Here is a 21,061-nt window from a genome sequence, read left to right as displayed (position 1 = left end):
AGCATAAGACAAGAAAAGTACCTCAGGAGATGGCAGTGCCCAGCCAAGGAATGGTGCCTGGAGGAGATGAAGCAAAACCAGGTGGGGCAGTGAGAGACCAGTCACATGTTCTTCAAACTCCACACCCCAAAGCCCTTCGGTAACCCCTGCAAGACCTGGTAAAATACTGGGTCTGCTGCCAGGCTCACACTCAGACTCCAGAGTTAACATCATGAAGTGGTTGTTTCTCCAGGTGGTGACACTCTACTGCCTGGTCATCATGCCAGTGACAGGAAAAATGAAAGAAAGAATTGAGATTGTAACTTCATCTCCAATTTACAGTAGGTATTTTGGTGGAGCTTCAATCTGAAGAGGGGCTAGAAAACGAGGAGCCAGGCACTGGCATAATGAAAATGTTGGTTCCTTTTTTAAGCCAGGATACCTGAGGAAAGCTGGATGTGCAGTTCTCAAGTTTGAGGGACTCCTGATGTGACAAGCAATGATGTTTTTCTGTATGTTGTGGGGACTGTGGTGCCTACATGGTGTTTCTGTTGAAGAGGACTCATAGCCGTGGAAAGCTGCACAGGATTCAAAGCCCGCATAGAGGGTGCCTAGCTTGAACCATCAGGAGTTCGTGTCCTCCACTTGGGAGTTCCAAGGATGAGCACCAAATTGGGCAAGGGGGAGTAATTATTTCTTGAAATATGTCCTTTGTTTACCAAATTGAGTATTTTAGAACATTGGGTGTGGGGAAGAGAACTAAAATGGGTGATTGACCAAGAGAAGTTTGGAATGCCTGTGGTAAAAGAATTGAAATCAACAGATTTGAGAGGAGAGTAGTAGGTCCTACTGTCTGGCAAAGGTTTCTGAGGAACAGCTAGGTTTGGAGGGTTGTCTCAGCCAGACAGGGAAAAGAATGAGACAGTTCTTCCTTTCCTTTGGGACTCTGTTTCTCTCCCTTGGTAAAATGAGAGCAGGAGACCAGAGAATCTCTTGGTCCTCTTTGTTCTGTAAACTGGGTTTCAGGACTCCGGTCATATGATGGTGAATTCCATAGAGGTGGCCTCATGGTTGCTGGTTTGTTGGGAGGTAGAAGCTGGATTTTGACTCTGGGAATGGACAAGCCACCAAGACCCCAGGCAGGGAGAAGAAGAGAAAGCAATGGGTGCTAGGGCCTCAGAGGGGCTAATAATAGTGAGAAAAAACTCTTATTGGAGTCACTGCTCATGTGTTTCTTCTCAGTTATACGTACACCACAACTATTACATTGCCCGGATATGCCTAACTACTATGATTGCAAGAAACAGTGCGACTTTTACTCAGATTGTGGTATTGGCAATGAATGCTGCTTGTCTGTCTGTGGAAAAATCTGCATGAAAATGCCAGAACCTGGTAAGATCTAAGAATCACCCCTCTCTTGCAATTTGGTTCTGAAAGACCATGGAACCCCTAAATGTGAGGGAACAGTCAGAAGGATACTATGCCTCCCTAGTCTCAGTACCCATTCCAGCATGGGGATCCCCACTCCTTCTTCCCAGTCCAAGCCCCCATTTTTATTGTTCACTTTCAAGCCTGCTGATTTATATGAAACTCAGGAGTCAGATATTTATGTCTCTTTGATCACTGGACTTAATACATATAGCCTGAGGGAAGCCTTGTGTGGCATTTCCTAAACCACAGAAAATATCCCTGCTCCTGGGGTTTGGGAGGATCTGTTTCTCTCAAAGAAATGTGTTTCAGCTTACTTTGTGGTCACTGAATACCTACCCCTTCTCTCTTTCAGAGACCCTCAGTGATAGCAACCACCCCAGCACCACGGTGGTGTCTACTGTTGTTCCCTTGAATTTCACTGAGATGTTCCAGAGGCATCATCATCATAACACTACCTGATAATCAGTGGGACCATTGTCTTGTCTCGGTGGGTTGGGGGAAGGAGGAGGACATGTCTCCCCTACTTGTCAACCCTCTTCTCTGAACAATTATATTGTCAGCTTCAGTTCATTGACAAATAAACAGTGGCAGTAACCCAGAACATCTGTCTCTTCTTCTATAGTCCTACTACCATTAGCTCCCTCCACCTTTTATTTAAGCCCCAAACTCCTGCCTCCCGGTGGATTTCTCTGCCCTTTCACCATTCAGAAGACTGAACTCCTTAGCCAAGACTCCTGTACTCTATTGTTCATTGACTATCATCTCTGAGGAAAACTGCTATGTGTGGGATGTTCTTTTGGCTATAGGAAACACCATCCCTCTGGTTCCCCAGAATTTCTTGGTGCAGCCTTTCTTTCCTTTTCAGGACTGTGATTCTAGTAGGTTCCCACAAGTGGCCACCTTTTAATCCAGGGAAGTACAATTTTTCTTACAGGTGACAGTGCCCATGGTCTAGAATTGAAAGGAAATGCCATTGGCCTCTCCAAGCCCTCCTCTCAGACAAGTCACTTTTTTTTTTGTTTTGTTTTTGATATTCGTTTTTTTTCAAGAAGTTTTTTATTACCATAACTTCTAATGAGGTCTTGAAAATGTCTTTCTTTTCTCTTTTTCTTTTCTTTTCATCTTCCTCTTTCTTTCCTTTAAAATCAATTAATTGATATACAGTGCATTATTAGTTTCAGAGGTACAGTTTTATGATTCATCAATTGCGTATAACACCCAGTACTCAATGCCTTTATGTCAGCATTATTTACTCAAACACTTGAAATCTATAGAAATATCTTCAAGTGTAAATACTTCTAGAAAGAAGAGGCAAACTTTGAAGGTTATAGAGAACCTACATTGTTCTCAGGCTCATGGCAAGGACCGCTTCCCATGCATGGAGGTGTGACTAACTCTCCGTTGGCATATAGGCCAAGTCTTATGACCCAAACAAGCAGAAACCAAGATGGGTCTTGGCAAAAAGGGATAAATGGGATATATAGTTAGTGCCTTAAGATATAGGTACAGAGAGATCATTACGTGTGTTGTGGTATCAGATTTACTGGAAGAAGAGATGTTTGGTCATACCTTGAGGGGTAAGGAGGAATTGGGGTAACTGAAATGAAAGTTAGTTTTCCTCCATGACAGGATTAAATATAGACGGGGGGGGGGAGAAGAAAGGGAACTTGAAGGATATAACTTGAAGGATATAACTTGAAGGATATAACAAACCTTCCTTCTGTCCCTGACACCACAGATGAAGTTGTGGGCAATAGTGGATTATGGGCTCTATCACCCTAACCTAGTAACTTGCCAAGTCTCATTTTTGATCTCTGTTGTTATACCCGTGAATACTGCAGCACACACTTGCTAAAATTAACAAAGGAAAACCAATAGGCACAGACAGGTGGCTGAACCTACTCAAGTCCACTCAGCAGATTGATGACAAATAGATATGTAGACCTCATTGTCTACATGTTCCTATACTTGAGTTTCCTGAAATGCATGTATGTCAGGGGCCAGAGATGTGCTTAAAATAGGGGATCTGAGGTTCCTCAAAGAGTTAAAAATAGACCTGCCCTACAACCCAGCAATTGCACTGCTGGGGATTTACCCAAACATACAGATGCAGTGAAACACCGGGACACCTGCACCAAGATGTTTATAGCAGCAATGTCCACAATAGCCAAACTGTGGAAGGAGCCTCAGTGTCCATCGAAAGATGAATGGATAAAGAAGATGTGGTTTATGTATACAATGGAATATTACTCAGCCATTAGAAATAACAAATGCCCACCATTTGCTTCAACGTGGATGGAACTGGAGGGTTCCAGTGAAATAAGTCAATGCTGAGTGAAATAAGTCAATCGGAGAAGGACAAACATTATATGGTCTCATTCATTTGGAGAATATAAAAAATATGAAAGGGAATAAAGGGGAAAGGAGAGAAAATGAGTGGGAAATATCAGAGAGGGTGACAAAACATGAGAGACTCCTAATTCTGGGAAGCGGGCGGGGGGTGGTGGAAAGGGAGGTGGGAGGGGGGATGGGGTGACTGGGTGACGGGCACTGAGGGGGGCACTTGACGGGATGAGCACTGGGTGTTATGCTATATGTTGGCAAACTGAACTCCAATAAAAAATATACCAAAATAAAAAAATAAAAAATAAATAAAATAAAATAGGGGATCTGGTGGCAAATAGGGTTGGGGACGGGCACTGTGAGGGAAGAGTGATAGCTGAGATGGGCGGAGGAGGACAGGTCCATAGTGTTCTCCTGAACTAGCAGGGGTGATTGCCTTAGGACAAAACCAATGAACTATTTCCTGCTAAGCAATTAACAAAAAGAAGCAGTTGAGAAAGACTCTGGAGCCACCGGCAGATAGGACACATTATCTGGTGGGTACATTAAGGAATACATGGAGACTTTGCTTTTGAGTGTCTCACTTCAAAGCTCAGAGTTAACCTACTCTGGAAGCAGAATTAGGAGGTGACCAGTAGCAAATCTGGGGCTGGAGCCCCCCAGGAGATTTCATTTTGCATTCTTGGAAGGATTTGTCCCAAGTCAACTTGCCTGCCATTGCCAGAAGCATAATTGACCAGCAGACACTTTGGAGACACTTCTCAGTTACCAATAGACAGGCAGGACAAAACAAAACAAAATACAACAAACCCAGGAAGGATCTAGAATATTTGAACAACACAAATAACAAGTAACTGCTGTGTATCAAAAAGGTTCAGAATTACTGGGGAATATACGTTCTTTACAAGAGTAAATAGGGGTAGAAGGAAAACTGAGGTGCAGGGCAACTGGCTGGCTCAGTTGGAGAATATGTAACTCTTGATCTCAGGCTTGTGAGTATAATCACCAAGTTGGGTATAGAGATTATTTTCTTTTGGTATATGTTTTCATTGGAGTTTGATTTGCCAACATATAGTATAACACCCATTGCTCATCCTGTCAAGTGCCCTCCTCAGTGCCCATCACCCAGTTAACCCAATCCCCCGCCCACCTCCCCTTCCACTACCCCTTGTTCATTTCCCAGAGTTAGGAGTTTCTCATGTTTTGTCACCCTCACTGATATTTCCCACTCATTTTCTCTCCTTTCCCCTTTATTTCCTTTCACTAATTCTTATATTCCCCAAATGAATGAGACCATATAATGTTTATCCTTCTCCGATTGACTGTTTTTTATAAATTTATTTTTTGTTGGTGTTCAATTTGCCAACATATAGAATAACACCCATGCTCATCCCGTCAAGTGCCCTCCTCACTGCCCATAACCCAGTCACCCTCACCCTTCCACCTCCCCTTCCACCACCCCTAGTTCGTTTCCCAGATATAGGAGTCTTCATGTTCTGCCTCTTTTTCTGATATTTCCTACCCATTTCTTCTCCCTTCCCTTCTATTCCCTTTCACTATTATTTATATTCCCCAAATGAATGAGACCATATAATGTTTGTCCTTCTCCGATTGACTTATTCACTCAGCATAATACCCTCCCGGTCCATCACGTCGAAGCAAATGGTGGGTATTTGTCGTTTCTTTCTTTTATTTTAAAAAAAATTTGTAATAATAAATTTATTTTTTATTGGTGTTCAATTTGCAAACATACAGAATAACACCCATGCTCATCCCGTCAAGTGCCCCCCTCAGTGCCCGTCACCCATTCACCCCCACCCCCCCACCCTCCTCCCCTTCCACCACCCCTAGTTCGTTCCCAGAGTTAGGAGTCTTCCATGTTCTGTCTCCCTTTCTGATATTTCCTACCCATTTCTTCTCCCTTCCCTTCTATTCCCTTTCACTATTATTTATATTCCCCAAATGAATGAGACCATATAATGTTTGTTCTTCTCCGATTGACTTATTTCACTCAGAATAATACCCCCCAGTTCCATCCACGTGGAAGCAAATGGTGGGTATTTGTCGTTTCTAATGGCTGAGTAATAATCTCACATCTTCTTTATCCATTCATCTTTCAATAAACACTGAGGCTTCTTCCACAGTTTGGCTATTGCGGACATTGCTGCTAGAAACATTGGGGTGCAGGTGTTCCGGCGTTTCACTGCATCTGTATCTTTGAGCAAAATACCCAGCAGTGCAATTGCTGGGTCATAGGGTAGCTATATGTTTAACTCTTTGAGGAACCTCCACACAGTTTTCCAGAGTGGCTGCACCAGATCACATTCCCACCAACAGTGCAGGAGGGTTCCCCTTTCTCCACATCCTCTCCAATATTGTGGTTTCCTGCCTTGTTAGTTTTCCCCATTCTCACTGGTGTGAGGTGGTATCTCATTGTGTGTTTTTTTTAAAGATTTATTTATTTATGATAGACATAGAGAGAGAGAGAGAGAGGCAGAGACACAGGAGGAGGGAGAGGCAGGCTCCATGCCGGGAGCCCAACATGGGACTTGATCCCGGGACTCCAGGATCACGCCCTGGGCCAAAGGCAGGTGCTAAACCACTGAGCCACCCAGGGATCCCCTTATTGTGGTTTTGATTTGTATATCCCTGATGGCCAGGGATGTGGAGCATTTTCTCATGTGCTTGTTGGCCACGTCTATGTCTTCCTCTGTGAGATTTCTCTTCATGTTTTTTGCCCATTTCATGATTGGATTGTTTGTTTCTTTGCTGTTGAGCTTAATAAGTTCTTTATAGATCTTGGATACTAGCCCTTTATCTGATATGTCATTTGCAAATATCTTCTCCCATTCTGTAGGTTGTCTTTTAGTTTTGTTGAGTGTTTCTTTTGCTGTGCAGAAGCTTCTTATCTTCATGAAGTCCCAATAGTTCATTTTTGCTTTTGTTTCTCTTGCCTTCATAGATGTATCTTGCAAGAAGTTGCTGTGGCCAAGTCCAAAAAGGGTGTTGCTTGTGTTCTCCTCTAGGATTTTGATGGAATCTTGTCTCACATTTAGATCTTTCATCCATTTTGAGTTTATCTTTGAGTATGGTGCAAGAGAATGGTCTAGTTTCATTCTTCTGCACATAGCTGTCCAATTTTCCCAGCACCATTTATTGAGGAGACTGTCCTTTTTCCAGTGGATAGTCTTTCCTCCTTTGTCGAATATTAGTTGACCATAGAGTTGAGGGCCCATTTCTGGGTTCTCTATTCTGTTCCATTGATCTATGTGTCTGTTTTTGCACCAGTACCACACTGTCTTGATGACCACAGTTTTGTAGTACCACCTGAAATCCAGCATTGTAATGCCCCTGGCTCTGGTTTTTCTTTTTCAATATTCCCCTGACTATTCAGGGTCTTTTCTGATTCCACACAAATCTTAAGATGATTTGTTCCAACTCTCTGAAGAAAGTCCATGGTATTTTGATAGGGATTGCATTAAATGTGTAAATCGCCCTGGGGAGCATTGATATTGTCACAATATTAATTCTTCCAATCCATGAGCATGGAATATTTTTCCATCTCTTTGTATCTTCCTCCATTTCTTTCAGAAGTGTTCTGTAGTTTTTAGGGTATAGATCCTTTACCTCTTGGTTAGGTTTATTCCTAGATATCTTATGCTTTTGGGTGCAATTGTAAATGGGATAGATTCGTTAATTGCTCTTTCTGTAGTCTTATTATTAGTGTATAGAAATGCCGGGATCCCTGGGTGGCGCAGCTGTTTGGCGCCTGCCTTTGGCCCAGGGCGCAATCCTGGAGACCCAGGATCGAATCCCACATCGGGCTTCCGGTGCATGGAGCCTGCTTCTCCCTCTGCCTGTGTCTCTGCTTCTCTCTCTCTCTGTGTGACTATCATAAAAAAAATTTAAAGAAATGCCACCGATTTCTGAGCATTGGTTTTGTATCCTGCCATGCTGCTGAATTGCTGAGATTACTTATAACTAAAATCATAACAGAAACCACGAAAAAAACTAAAAAAATAACAAAAGAAGGAAAGATAGACAAAGGCTCAGTGAGGTTCAGTGCTGAGCCAATAGGCGGAGCTTTCAAGTGGGGGATCCACCACATGAACTCAGATTCAACTCCAAGCACTATTTTTGACCATGCCATGCCACTTCATGAATACTCTTCACCCAATCTCATCTAATCCTCACAGTGATGCCAAAGTTGCCAGATAGGTCGTATCATTTCCATTTTCCAGATGAAGAAACTAAGGCTCAAGAGACAGCTACAGTGCTAAGTTACCAGCCAGGACCAAAAATTAGCGTCACTGAGTTTGGGGCCATAATTGTCATTACTGAACAGCCCAGGCACTGTTGTAAAATGTGGGGAGGATGCAGGATTAGAATTCTGGGGACAAAAATGAAGACATTGCTATAAGTCTTTAGTCTTAGGCAGCCCCATAATATGGTTTCAGGAGATCTGGAAAAGACTTTATGCCTTTCCCATGTCTGAAGTTCCACAAATAACATAGGTGCCTTCCTGGGCGTAACAACGTTCTCTGCCGCTCTCTCTTTCTGTCTCCCTTCCTTTCTCCCTCTGTCTCTCTCTCTTGCTGTTTTCAAGATGCATTTAGTCTGTGAGAGGAACATGGTAAAGCATTATCAGCTCTTCACATCACAAATCTAAAAGGTACATAAGGACAAAGAAGAGACATGTGAAAATGGGATTGAGTGAGTGGGGAGGGTCATCTGTGTGGAGTGCTCTGGGAGTATCAGAAACTAGACTTGGTAACACCAGAAAGAGGATGTGGTATCCTTTTCTTCACCCAAAGTCACCTGGGATTTTTTGCTCCTGGGGCTCTAAGACCCTGGGGGACATGCTCAGGACCTGTTGAAGATCTCATACCACCAGTCTCTTGTCAACAGTGGAGCAAGGAAAAGGTATTCACTCATGTCTGGGGTTGCCCTGGGAATGACGTGAGCAAAAACCAGCCCTGCAACTGTTCCAGACAAATCCTGGTGATCCTTCATGGAGGAGCAAGACAATGGGCAAGTGTCCTGGTGGGACATGGTTCAGGACCATGGCAGAGTGTGGGGCCACTGGGAGGGTCCTGGGCCTGAAGGTCCTGCCCTACTCTCCACGTGACCTCAGACAAACCCCTTCCCCACTGTGCATCTTGGTTTTCTCATCTGTGAACTGAGAGAATTGGTGGACTATCTCCACAATTCTCAGCTCATGGTCTGTGTGTCTGTCTGGCTTGTGTTGAATCCCCATGCCTCTTCTCATCTCACACAGGAGCCTTCTCTCCACAGTGCCACCTTCTTCTGGAGGAGTGTAGTGCTCCTGCTGCCTCTTTTTCTCTCCTTTGAGGAGACCACTTCCTCATCTAATAAAAGAGTGAAATATGGGTTCACAGGAGCTGCAGTCTCTCCTCTATAGGAGGTTTTCCTGGAAGTGAGGGTCAGTTGGGAGGTAAGGACTTACGTTGTTTGAGGCCACTTCCTTTGTGGCTTCAGATAACTTTCCCTGCTCACTTTCCTTGGTCCTTTGAATCCTTACATCACCTAATGCCTCCAAATTATTTCCCTAGCTTATAATGACATGTGCCTTTTCCAAGTTTATTTTTTTTTGAGAGATAGAGTAGAAACTTTGGGAGAGTGGCTGAGGGAGAGGCAGAGAGTGTCCTAATTAGGCTCCATGACCAGTGCAGCTCTTCTGTGAGCACTGCTCACAGAAAAGTGGTGTGTAAGAAGTCCCCACCCTATGGATAAGCAAGCTCAGTGACACATTTTCCCTGCCCATCAACATTGACAGATTTCAGTGAAGAACACAGCTCCTTCAAGGGAGACTGGAGTCACTTATGTCAAGACACAGCACCCTGCACCCTGCAGGTGCATTTTTACTAGGGCAAATTAGCCTGAGAACCAGCATAGCAGCTCCCTCCCCAGAAGACCAGCACAAACCCCTCAGACACACCATGTCTACTGTGAAGAGTGCTTCAAAGCTTCAGTTCTAGGGAAAATAGGATCTAGCCTCTTAACATGCAGACCAAAACATACCTAGTTAAAACTTGCCAGAGTGTGGACAAGATCCAAACACCTCCACTGCAGGCAAAGAGAAACTCTGTAGAGAAACCTGAGGGAAGGAGCACCCAAAACATAACAGCAGAGTGCACACTCTGAAACACTTCTTGAGATGCCATGCCAGGGCAGTGTAGGATATCTTCTTAATATAGCCATTACTCTCAGGCATAGGAAATAAACAAGCTCTCCTAACACATAAAACACAGTGACCTAGATAAAATGACAAGATGGAGGAATTCATCCCAAAAGAAAGAACAGGAAGACATTATGTCCAGGGATCTAATAAAAACAGATATAAGCAATATGCCTGAACCAGAATTTAAAACAAGTGTCAAGGATGCTGCTGGGTTTGAGAAAAGCATAGAGGACACTGGAGAATCCCTTTCTGCAGATATAAAAGAACTAAAAATGAGTCCGGCCAAAATAAAATTGCTGTAATTGAGATGAAAAACTGACTGGATGCAATGACATCAAGAATGGACAAAGCAGAGGCATAAATAAGTGAGACAGAAGATTAAATTATGGGAAATAATGAAGCTGAAGAGAAGAGAGAAAGAAAAGAATTAGATCACAAATGTAGACTTAAGGAACTCAGGAATTCCATAAAGCATAATAACATTTTTATCATAGGAGTCACAGAAGAAGAAGAAGAGAGGGGGAAAGGGGTAGAAAATTTATTTGAGCAAATTATAGCTGAAAACTTTCCTAATATGGAAAAAGAAACAGACATCTAAATCCATAAAGGACAGAAAACACCCATCAAATTCAACAAAAGCCAGCCAATACCAAGACATACTGTAGTAAAATTTGCATAATATAGAAGATAGGAAAGAATACAAACGACTATACAGAAGAAGAATCCTGAAGATAACAGGAGAAAGGAATCCCTAACCTACAAGGAAAGAGAGATGAGGGTCACAACAGATATGTCCACAGAAACACAGCAGGCCAGGAGACAGTGGCATGATATAATCAATGTGCTGAAGGGGAAAAATAAGCAGCCAAGAATACCTTATCCAGCAAGGCTATCATTCAGAATAGAAGAGGAAATAAAAAGCTTTCCAAACATAAAGGAGTTTGTGATCACTAAACTACTCTGCAAGAAATATTAAAGGGGACCCCTGAAGTGGAGAAAAAAGACAAAAAGTATAACAAAGACTAGAAAGGAACAAAAAAAATCTTCATAAATGCTGACTTTTTAGGTCAGCAATGGACTAAATGCTACAGTCAAAAGACACAGGGTATCCGAATAGATTAAAAAAAAAACCCAGACCTTTTATATACTACTTATAAGAGATTCATTTTAGACCTAAAGATACCTCCAGGTTGAAAGTGAGGGTAAGAAAAACCATCTATCATGCTAACAGATGTAAAAAAAGAAAGGTGGAGTAGCCATATTTATATCAGACAAACTAGATTGTAAGCCAAAGACTATAATAAAAGATGAATGAAGACATTATGTAATAATTAAGGGATCTATCCAAAAGAAGATCTAACAATCATAAATATTTATTCCACCAACTTGGGAGCACCCAGATATACAAATCAATTAATAACAAACATAAAGAAACTCATTGATAATAATACAATAATAGTGGGGGACTTTAACACCTCACTTAAAGCAATGGACAGATTATGTAAGCAGAAAATCAACAAGGAAACAATGACTTGAATGACACACTGGACAAAATGGATTTAACAGACATATTCATAACATTTCATCCTAAAGTAGCAGAATACACATTCTTTTCAAGTGCACATGGGACATTTTCCAGAATAGATTCCATATGGTCAAAAATCAGCTCTCAAAAATACAGATTGAGCTCATGCCATGCATATTTTCAGACCTCTATGCTATGAAACTTGAAGTCGACCACAAGAAAAAAATTGGAAAGACCAGAAATACATGAAGGTTAAAGAACAACCTACTAAAGAATGAATGGGTTAACCAGAAAATTAAATACACGGAAGCAAATTAAAATGAAAACACGATGGTCCAAAACCTCTGGGATGCAGCAAAGGTGGTCCTAAGAGGGAAGTATATATTAATACAGGCCCACTTGAAGAAAGAAGAAAAGTCTCAAATATACAACCTAACCTTATACCTAAAAGACTGAGAAAAGGAACAGCAAATAAAGCCTAAAGGCAGCAGAAGAATGGGAATAATAAATTTTAGAGCAGAAATAAAGATCTAGAAACAAAAAAACAGTAGAACATATCAGCAAAACTAAGAGGTGGTTCTTTGAAAGAATAAATAAAATCAACAAGCTCCTAGTCAGACTTATCAAAAAGAAAAGAGAAAGGATCCAAATAAATAAAATCACAAATGAAAGAGGAGAGATCACAACCAACACCACAGGATTAAAAACAATTATAAGAGAGTATTATGAAAAATTATATACCAACAAACTGGACAATCTAGAAGAAATGGACAAATTCCTAGAAACATATGAACTATCAAAAGTGAAACAGGAAGAAATAGAAAATCTGGACAGACCCATAACCAGCAAGGAAAATTGAATACATAGTCAAAAATCTCCCAACAGCAAAAGTCCAGAGCCAGATGGCTTCCCAGGGGAATTCTACCAAACATTTAAAGAAGAATTGATACCGATTCTTCTCAAACTGTTCAAAAAAAAAAAAAAGAAATGGAAGGAAAACTTCCAAACTATTTATATGAGGCCAGCATCACCTTGACTCCAAAACCAGACAAAACCCCACAAAAAAGGAAAGTTGCAGGCTAATATCTCTGATGAACATGTACGCAAAAATTCTCAAGAAGATACTAGCAAATCAAATCAAACAGTATATTAAAAGAATTATTCACCATGATCAAGTGGGATTTATTCATGGGCTAAAAGGGTGGTTCAATATTCACGAATCAATCAACATAATACACTACAATAATAAAAGAAAGGATAAGAACCATGTGATCCTCTCAACAGATGCAGAATAAGCTTTTGACAAAACACAGCATCCATTCTTGATAAAAATTCTCAACAAGGAGGTACAGATGGAACATACCTCAACATCATAAAGGCTATATATGAAAGACTCACAGCTAATATTATCCTCAGTGGGAAAAAATTGAGAGTTTTCTTCTTTGGTCAGGAACAAGACAGGGATGTCCACTCTCACCATTACATTTTATTTTATTTTATTTTATTTTATTTTATTTTATTTTATTTTATTTTATTTTATTTTACTTATGAGAGACCAGAGACACAGACAGAGGGAGAGCAGGCTCCCAACGGGGAGCCTTATGTGGGCCTTGATGCTGGGACTCCGGGATCACGCCCTGAGCTGAAGGCAGACACTCAACCACTGAGCCACCCAGGCATCCCTCACCATTACTATTTAACATAGTACTGGACGTCTTAGCCTCAGCAATCAGAAAACAAAAAAGAAATAAAAGGCATTCAAATTAGCAAGAAAGAAGTGAAACTGTCACTCTTAACAGGTGACATGATACTTTATGTAGAAAACCCAAAAGACTCCACCAAAAAAACTGTTAGGATTGATACAATAATTCAGCAAAATTGCAGGATAGAAAATCAACATATACAAATCTGTGGGTGTTATGCTATATGTTGGCAAATTGAACTCCAATAAAAAAAAGTTTGATAAATTAAAAAAAAACCCCAAAAACAAATCTGTTGCATTTCTATACAACAATAATGAAGCAGAAAAAAAGAGATCAAGGAATTGATCCATTTATAAATGCGCCAAACCCATAAGATACCTGAGAATAAACCTAACCAAAGAGGTTAAAGATCTGTACCCTGAAGATATATATAGAACTGTTAGGAAAGATATTGAAGAGGACACAAAGAAATGGGAAAAGTTCCATGCTTATGGATTGGAAGAAAAAATATTGTCAAAATGTCTATACTACCCAAAGCAAGCTACACATTTAATACAATCAGAAAGGGAGACAGAACATGAGAGACTCCTAACTCTGGGAAATGAACTAGGGGTGGTGGAAGGGGAGGAGGGCGGGGGGTGGGGGTGACTAGGTGGCGGGCACTTAGGGGGGCACTTGACGGGATGAGCACTGGGTGTTATTCTGTATGTTGGCAAATTGAACACCAATAAAAAATAAATTTATTATTAAAAAATAATACAATCCCTATCAAAATACCACCAGCATTTTCACAGAGCTAGAATAAACAATCCTAAAATTTGTATGGAACCAGAAAAGACCCTGAATAGCTGAAGCAATCCTGAAAAAGACAAGCAAAGCTGGAGGCATCACGATTCTAGACTTTAAGCTCTATTACAAAACTATAGTCATTAAGGCAGTATAGTACTGGCACAAAACCAGACACATAGATCAAGAGAATATAATAGAAAATGTAGAAATGGACCTACAATTATATGGTCAACTAATTTTTGACAAAGAAGGAAAGGATATCCAATGGAAAAAAGATAGCCTCTTCAATAAATGTTGGGAAAATTGGACAGCCACATGCAGAAAAATGAAACTGGACCACTTTTTTACAGCATATACAAAAATAAATTCAAAATGAATGAAAGACCTAAATGTGAGACAGGAAATCATCAAAATCTTAGAGGAGAGCACAGGCAGCAACCTCTTTGACCTTGGCCACAGCAACTTCTTACCTGACATGTCTCCAGAAGCAAGGAAAACAAAAACAAAAATGAACTATTGGGACTTCATCAAGATAAAAAGATTCTGCACAGAGAAGGAAAGAGTCAAGAAAATTAAAAGGAAGTCTAAGTAATGGGAGAAGATATTTCCAAATGATATCTCTGATAAAGGGTTAGTATCCAAATTTTATAAAGAACTTATCAAACTCAACAACCAAAAACCAAGTAATCCAGTTAAGAAATGGGCAGAAAACATGGACAGGCATTTTTTCAAAGAAGACATACAGATGGCTAATGGACACGTGGAAAGATACTCAACATCACTTGGCATCAGGGAAATATAAATCAAAATGATAGTGAGATACCACCTCACACTTGTCAGAATGGCTAAAATGAACAACATGGGAAACAAAGGACGTTGACAAGGATGTGGAGAAAGAGAAAACCTCTTACATTGTTCGTGGGAATGCAAACTGGTATAGTCATTCTCTATAGTATGGAGGTTCCTTGGAAAGTAAAAATTAAGAACTACCCTACAATTCTGCAATCGCACTAAGATATTTACCCAAAGGATAGAAAAATACATATTCAAAGGGGTACATGGACCCCAAATGATTATAGCAGTATTATGAACAACAGCCAAACTATGGATAGAGCCCAAATGTCCATTGACTGATGAATGGATAAAGATATGCTATATAGATGTGGAACATTACTCAGCCATCAAAAAGAAAGAAATCTTGCCATTTGCAGCAACATGGATGGAGCTAGAATGTATGATACTAAGTGAAATAAATCAGAGACAGACAAATACCACATGATTTCACTCATGTGGAATTTACTAAACAAAACAGGTGGATGTGTGGAAGGGAAATAAAGAGAAGAATGTACTAGAAGGAAAACCATAAAAGACTTTTTTGTTTTATTTTTAAAATTGCCATCAGGGAAATACAAATCAAAACCACAATGAGATACCACCTCACACTAGTGAGAATGGGGAAAATTAACAATTCAGGAAACCACAAATGTTGGAGAGGATGCGGAGAAAAGGGAACCCTCTTACACTGTTGGTGGGAATGTGAAATGGTGCAGCCACTCTGGAAAACCGTGTGGAGGTTCCTCAAAGAGTTAAAAATAGATCTGCCCTACGACCCACTGCTGGGGATTTAACCCAAAGATACAGATGCAATGAAACGCTGGGACACCTGCACCCCGATGTTTCTAGCAGCAATGTCCACAATAGCCAAACTGTGGAAGAAGCCTCAGTGTCCATCGAAAGATGAGTGGATAAAGAAGATATGGTTTATGTATACAATGGGATATTATTCAGCCATTAGAAATGACAAATACCCACCATTTGCTTCAACGTGGATGGAACTGGAGGGTATTATGCTGAGTGAAATAAGTCAATTGGAGAAGGACAAACATTATATGGTCTCATTCTTTTGGGGAATATAAATAATAGTGAAAGGGAATAGAGAGGGGAAAGGAGAAGAAATGGGTAGGAAATATCAGAAAGGGAGACAGAACATTGAAGACTCCTAACTCTGGGAAACGAACTAGGGGTGGTGGAAGGGGAGGGGGGTGGGGGGTGGGGGTGCCTGGGTGGCGGGCACTGAGGGGGGCACTTAACGGGATGAGCACTGGGTGTTATTCTGTATGTTGGCAAATTGAACACCAATAAAAAATAAATTTATTATTAAAAAAATAAAAAATAAATTTATAAAAATAAATAAATAAAATTGTTTAAAAAAACAAAAAATAAAAAATAAAAATAAATAAAATTGTTTGTATTTCCGTGGTATTTGTTGTGATCTCTCCTTTTTCATTCTTGATTTTATTAATTAGAGTCTTTTCTCTTTTGTTTTTAATAAGGCTGGCTAATGGTTTATCTATCTTATTAATTCTTTCAGAGAACAATCTCCTCATTTTGTTGATTTGTTCCTCAGTTTTTCTGTTCTCTATTTCATGGAGTTCTGCTCAAATCTCTATTAACTCTCTTCTTCTGCTGGGTGTAGATTTTATTTGCTGTTCTTTCTCCAGTTCGTCTAGGTGCAAGATTAACTTGTGTATTTGAGTTTTTTCCAGTTTTTGGAGGGATGCTTGTATTGCGATGTATTTCCCCCTCAGGACTGCTTTTGCTGTGTCCCAAAATTTTGAACAGTTGTATCTTCATTCTCATTAGTTTCCATGAATCTTTTTAATTCTTCTCTAATTTCCTGGTTGACCCTTTCATCTTTTAGCAGGATGGTCCTTAACCTCCACGTGTTTGAGTTTCTTCCAAATTTCTTCTTGTGATTGAGTTCTAGTTTCAAAGCATCATGGTCTGAAAATATTCAGGGGACGATCCCAATCTTTAGGTATAAGTTAAGACCTGATTTGTGTTCCAGTATGTGGTCTATTCTGGAGAAAGTTCCATGTGCACTTGAGAAGAATATGTATTCAGTTGCATTTGGACGTAAAGTTCTGTAAATATCTATTCATCAGGTCTGGTGTATCAGTGAAAGCTCTTGATCTTTGGAGATGTTGTGCTTAGAAGATCTGTCATTTGTAGAAAGCGTCATGTTGAAGTCTCCCAGTATAAGTGTATTATCTAAGTATGTCTTAACTTTGGTTATTAATTGATTGATACACTTGGCAGCTCCCACATTTGGGGCATAAATATTCATGATTGCTGGGTCCTCTTGTTGGATAGATCCTTCAAGTATGATATAGTGTCCCTCTTCATCTCTCACTACAGTCTTTGGGATAAACTTTAATTTATCTGATATGAGGATTGCTACCCCTGCTTTCTTTTGAGAACCATTTGAATGGTAAATGGTTCTCCAACCTTTCATTTTCAGGCTGTGGGTGTCCTTACGTCTAAAATGAGTCTCTTGTAGACAGCAAATAGATGGGTCCAGTCTGAAATCCCGTGTCTTTTGATGGGATCATTAAGCCCATTCATGTTCAGAGTTACTATTGAAAGATATGAATTTAGTGTCATCATGATACCTATTCAGTCCCTGTTTTTGTGGATTATTTCTTTGGGTGTCCTCTTTCTTTTACAGAGTCCCCCTTAATATTTCTTGCAGAGCCAGTTTGGTGGTCACATATTCTTTCAGTTTCTGCCTATCTTGGAAGATTTTTATTTCTCCTTCTATTCTGGATGAGAGCCTTGCTGGATAAAGTATTCTTGGTTGCATGTTCTTCTCATTTAGGACCATGAATATATCCTACCAGCCCTTTCTGGCCTGCCAGTTCTCTGTGGAGAGGTCTGATGTTAATCTAACATTTCTCCCCATATAAGTTAGGGATCTCTTGTCTCTTACTGCTTTAAGAATTTTCTCTTTATCTTTGGAATTTGCAAGTTTCACTATTAAATGTCGAGGTATTGAGTGGTTTTATTGATTTTGGGGGGGGGGAATCTCTCTATATCCTGGATATCAATGTCTGTTCCCATCCCCAAATTAGGGAAGTTCTCAGCTATGATTTGTTCATATATGCTTTCTGGTACTCTGTCCCTCTTGGCGCCCTCTGGAACCCCAATTAAATGTAGAATTTTCCTTCTGAGGCTGTCATTTATTTCCCTTAGCCTTTACTCATGTTTTTCTCTTTTTTTCCTCAGCTTCCTTCCTTGCCATCAACTTCTATGTCACTCACTGTTTCTTCTACCTCATTAACCCTCTTGTCTTTAGGATCTCCAGTTTAGATTGCATCTCATTTAATTGAATTTTTAATTTCAGCCTGATTAGATCTAAATTCTGCTGTCATGAAGTCTCTTGAATCCTTTATGCTTTTTTCTAGAGCCACCAGTAGCTTTATAATTGTGCTTCTGAATTGGTTTTCTGACACTGAATTGTAATCCAAATTCTGTAACTCTGTGGGAGAGAGTACTGTTTCTGATTCTTTCTTTTGTGGTGAGTTCTTCTTTCTAGTCATTTTGTTCACTGCAGACTGGCTAAAAACGAGTTGTACTGGAAAAAAGAAGAAAAAAGAAAAAAAAAAACAAGGAAGTGTATCCTCTGGTTCTATATATTGTAAATCCCTCAACTTCCCCTGGAGCTTTCCAGCGCTGCTGGTCAAGAACTTGCTCTTCCCCTGTCCTTCCATCTGGTCTTTTGGGGGAGGGGCCTGCTGTTCTGATTCTCAGGTGTGTGCACCTGGGGACGCTGCCCCACCCCCTGCCAGGTGCAGGGCTCAGTGGGAGCTGCTTATCCTGTGAGGCCCCTGTTCCCTGGCGGCCCTGCTCCGTTCCATGCACAGGATGACACCAGGAGGGAGAACACTGGCCGGGGCCAGCTCTCCAGCCCTGGAGTCAGCGCCCACAGTAACTACCGCAGTCTCCCAGTCTGCAGTGCCCTGGATGCTCCTGGGGGCAGGGGGTGCACAGCTTGGGGGCACTGGGCAACAGGAGTATCCTTGCTGTCCTGTGCCCTCCCTGCCTCTGTCTTTCCAGGGGGAACACAGGATCCTGGGCTATGTCCCCCAGGGCCCTGGGATCCCAGGCCTGTGCTGCTGGAATTGCACTCCCGGGGCGGTGGCCCGCGAAGGCAGCAGGGCACAGCCCCCTCCATTCAGAGCTGCTGCCTGAGCTTCTCCCGAGGCCCCACTGGGCGCACTCCAGCCCTTTACCAAGCTCAGTATGAGATGTGTGGTGCGCTTTCCCCTGGGCACACTTCCTCTGTTAGTGACCTCGGGTACCTGGAGGCTCCACTGCCCCTCCTGCGATTCTGCCCGAGTTCCCTGCTAAATGCCTTTCCTTCTGGGAAGAATCTGGTGCGGATTTTTAAAGTTCTTGCTTCTCCGGGACTGGGCTTTCCTGTCTGGAGGCTTTTGCTGCCTGGCCCTAGCCCGGCTCTTCACGGGGCCCTCCCCCACTTGATTATTTTTTATTTTTATTTTTTTTTTCTGTCTTCCTACCTTGTTAGAAGCACAAACTCTTCTCTCTTTAGCGTTCCAGCTGTTCTCTCTTTAAATCTCAGGTCGAATTCATAGGTTTTCAGGATGATTTGAAAGTTATCTAGGTAAGTTGGTGGGTACAAGTGACTTGGGGACCCTACTCCTCCACCATCTTGCCCCGCCCCCTTCTTTTCTTCTCTTTTCTTTTTTCTTTTCTTTTCTTTTCTTTTTTCTTTTCTTTCTTTCTTCTTTCTTTCTTTCTTTCTTTCTTTCTTTCTTTCTCTCTTTCTTTTTCTGTCTTCTTCCTCCTCCTCCCCCTCCCTCTCCCCCTCCTCGTCTTCCTCCTTCTTATTTTGGCTAATTTGTGTTTTATTGATGCTGATACTCAGGCCTTGACTGCATACTCAATCCCTGTTACATATGGGAGATTTAGTAATTGTAATCAGCAACTGTTGTCACCTATGAAACACATAAATGCCAGATTCTGTGGTACATCTTGATCTTCATTATCTCAGGTAATCATCTGACATCTCCATGAAATTTGTATTATTGTTTTATCAGAGATGAGAACAGTCAAGTTCAGATCAAATAATTTGCTCAAGGACAGCCTGGGTGACTCAGAGGTTTAGGGCTGACTTTGGCCCAGGGCCTGGTCCTGGAGACACGGGATTGGGCTCCCTGCGTGGAGCCTGCTTCTCCCTCTGCCTATGTCTCTGCCTCTCTCTCTCCCTCTGTGTCCCTATGAATAAATAAATAAACTCTAAAAAAATTAATAATTTGCTCAATTCCATAGAGCTAATTTGTGTAAGAATTAGAAATTAAATTTAGGTCTGTTTGAAACCCCAGTGAAGTGGAAGGAGTGTAGGTGATGAACTCAAACTGCCTTTAATTCACTTAGCTGTGGTTGCTTTTGTGGACAGAGGGTGGTTTATACATGTTCTTTTTTATTACATTTTTAAATTTGAATTCATTTTGCAAACATATAGTATAACACCCAGTACTCATTCCATCAAGTGCCCTCCTCAGTGCCCATCATCCAGTTACCCCATCTCCTCACCCACCCCCTCTTCCACAACCCTCCAGTAACCCTCGGTTTGTTTCCTAAAATTAAGAGGCTCTTTTGGTTTGTCTCCCTCTCTTTTTGTCTTTTTAAATTTTTCCTTCCCTTCCTTCTATGTTCATCTGTTTTGTTTATATATATCTTTATCCATTCCACCCTTCTGTCAATGCACATCTGAGCTCTTTCCATAGTTTGACTATTGTGGACATTACTGCTCTAAGTATTGGGGTGCATGTAACCCACAGAATTACTGCTGTAACTTTTGGATAAATACCTAGTAGTGAAATTGCTGAGTGGTAGAATAGTTCTATTTTAACTTTTTGAGGAGCTTCCATACTGTTTTACACAGTGGCTGCACCAGCTTTCATTCCTATCAAGAGTATAAGAGGGTATCCTTTCTCCACAACCTCGCCAACATCTGTTGTTTCCTGAGTTGTTAATTTTAGCCATTCTTACTGATGTGAGGTGGTGTTGAGACTCTTAAGGATAGAGAACAAACTGAGGGTTGATGGAGTTAGGAGGGTGGCGGATGAGCTAAAAAGGGTGATGGGTATTGAAGGGAGCACTCATTGTAATGAGCACTGGGTATTATATGAAAGTGATGAATCACTAAATTCTATTCCTGAAATCAATATTACACTATAGTTAACTAGAAAAAAAAGAATGATGGAACTGGAGGGTATCCTGCTG

At 41.0% G+C, this 21,061-nt stretch overlaps 1 protein-coding gene across 10 annotated transcripts in view; it reads left to right on the top strand.

Moving 5' to 3' along the window:
- WFDC11 (WAP four-disulfide core domain 11) overlaps nt 1-2,003 on the top strand; it is a 57,236-nt gene extending 55,233 nt beyond the window's left edge. For all 10 annotated transcript variants that reach the window (XM_077873364.1, XM_077873357.1, XM_077873360.1 and 7 more), the window contains 2 exons: nt 1,222-1,371; nt 1,763-2,003. In XM_077873364.1, coding sequence (XP_077729490.1) covers nt 1,222-1,356 — 135 coding nt within the window. In that variant the 3' untranslated portion in view covers nt 1,357-1,371; nt 1,763-2,003. The remainder of the gene's footprint in view (nt 1-1,221; nt 1,372-1,762) is intronic.
- The last annotated feature ends 19,058 nt before the right edge of the window (nt 2,004-21,061 follow it).

The sequence above is a fragment of the Canis aureus genome, chromosome 26 (assembly GCF_053574225.1).
Source record: "Canis aureus isolate CA01 chromosome 26, VMU_Caureus_v.1.0, whole genome shotgun sequence".
NCBI lineage: Eukaryota > Metazoa > Chordata > Mammalia > Carnivora > Canidae > Canis > Canis aureus.
Note: the sequence above shows the minus strand (reverse complement) of the source record. Positions and strands in the feature narration are given on the sequence as shown.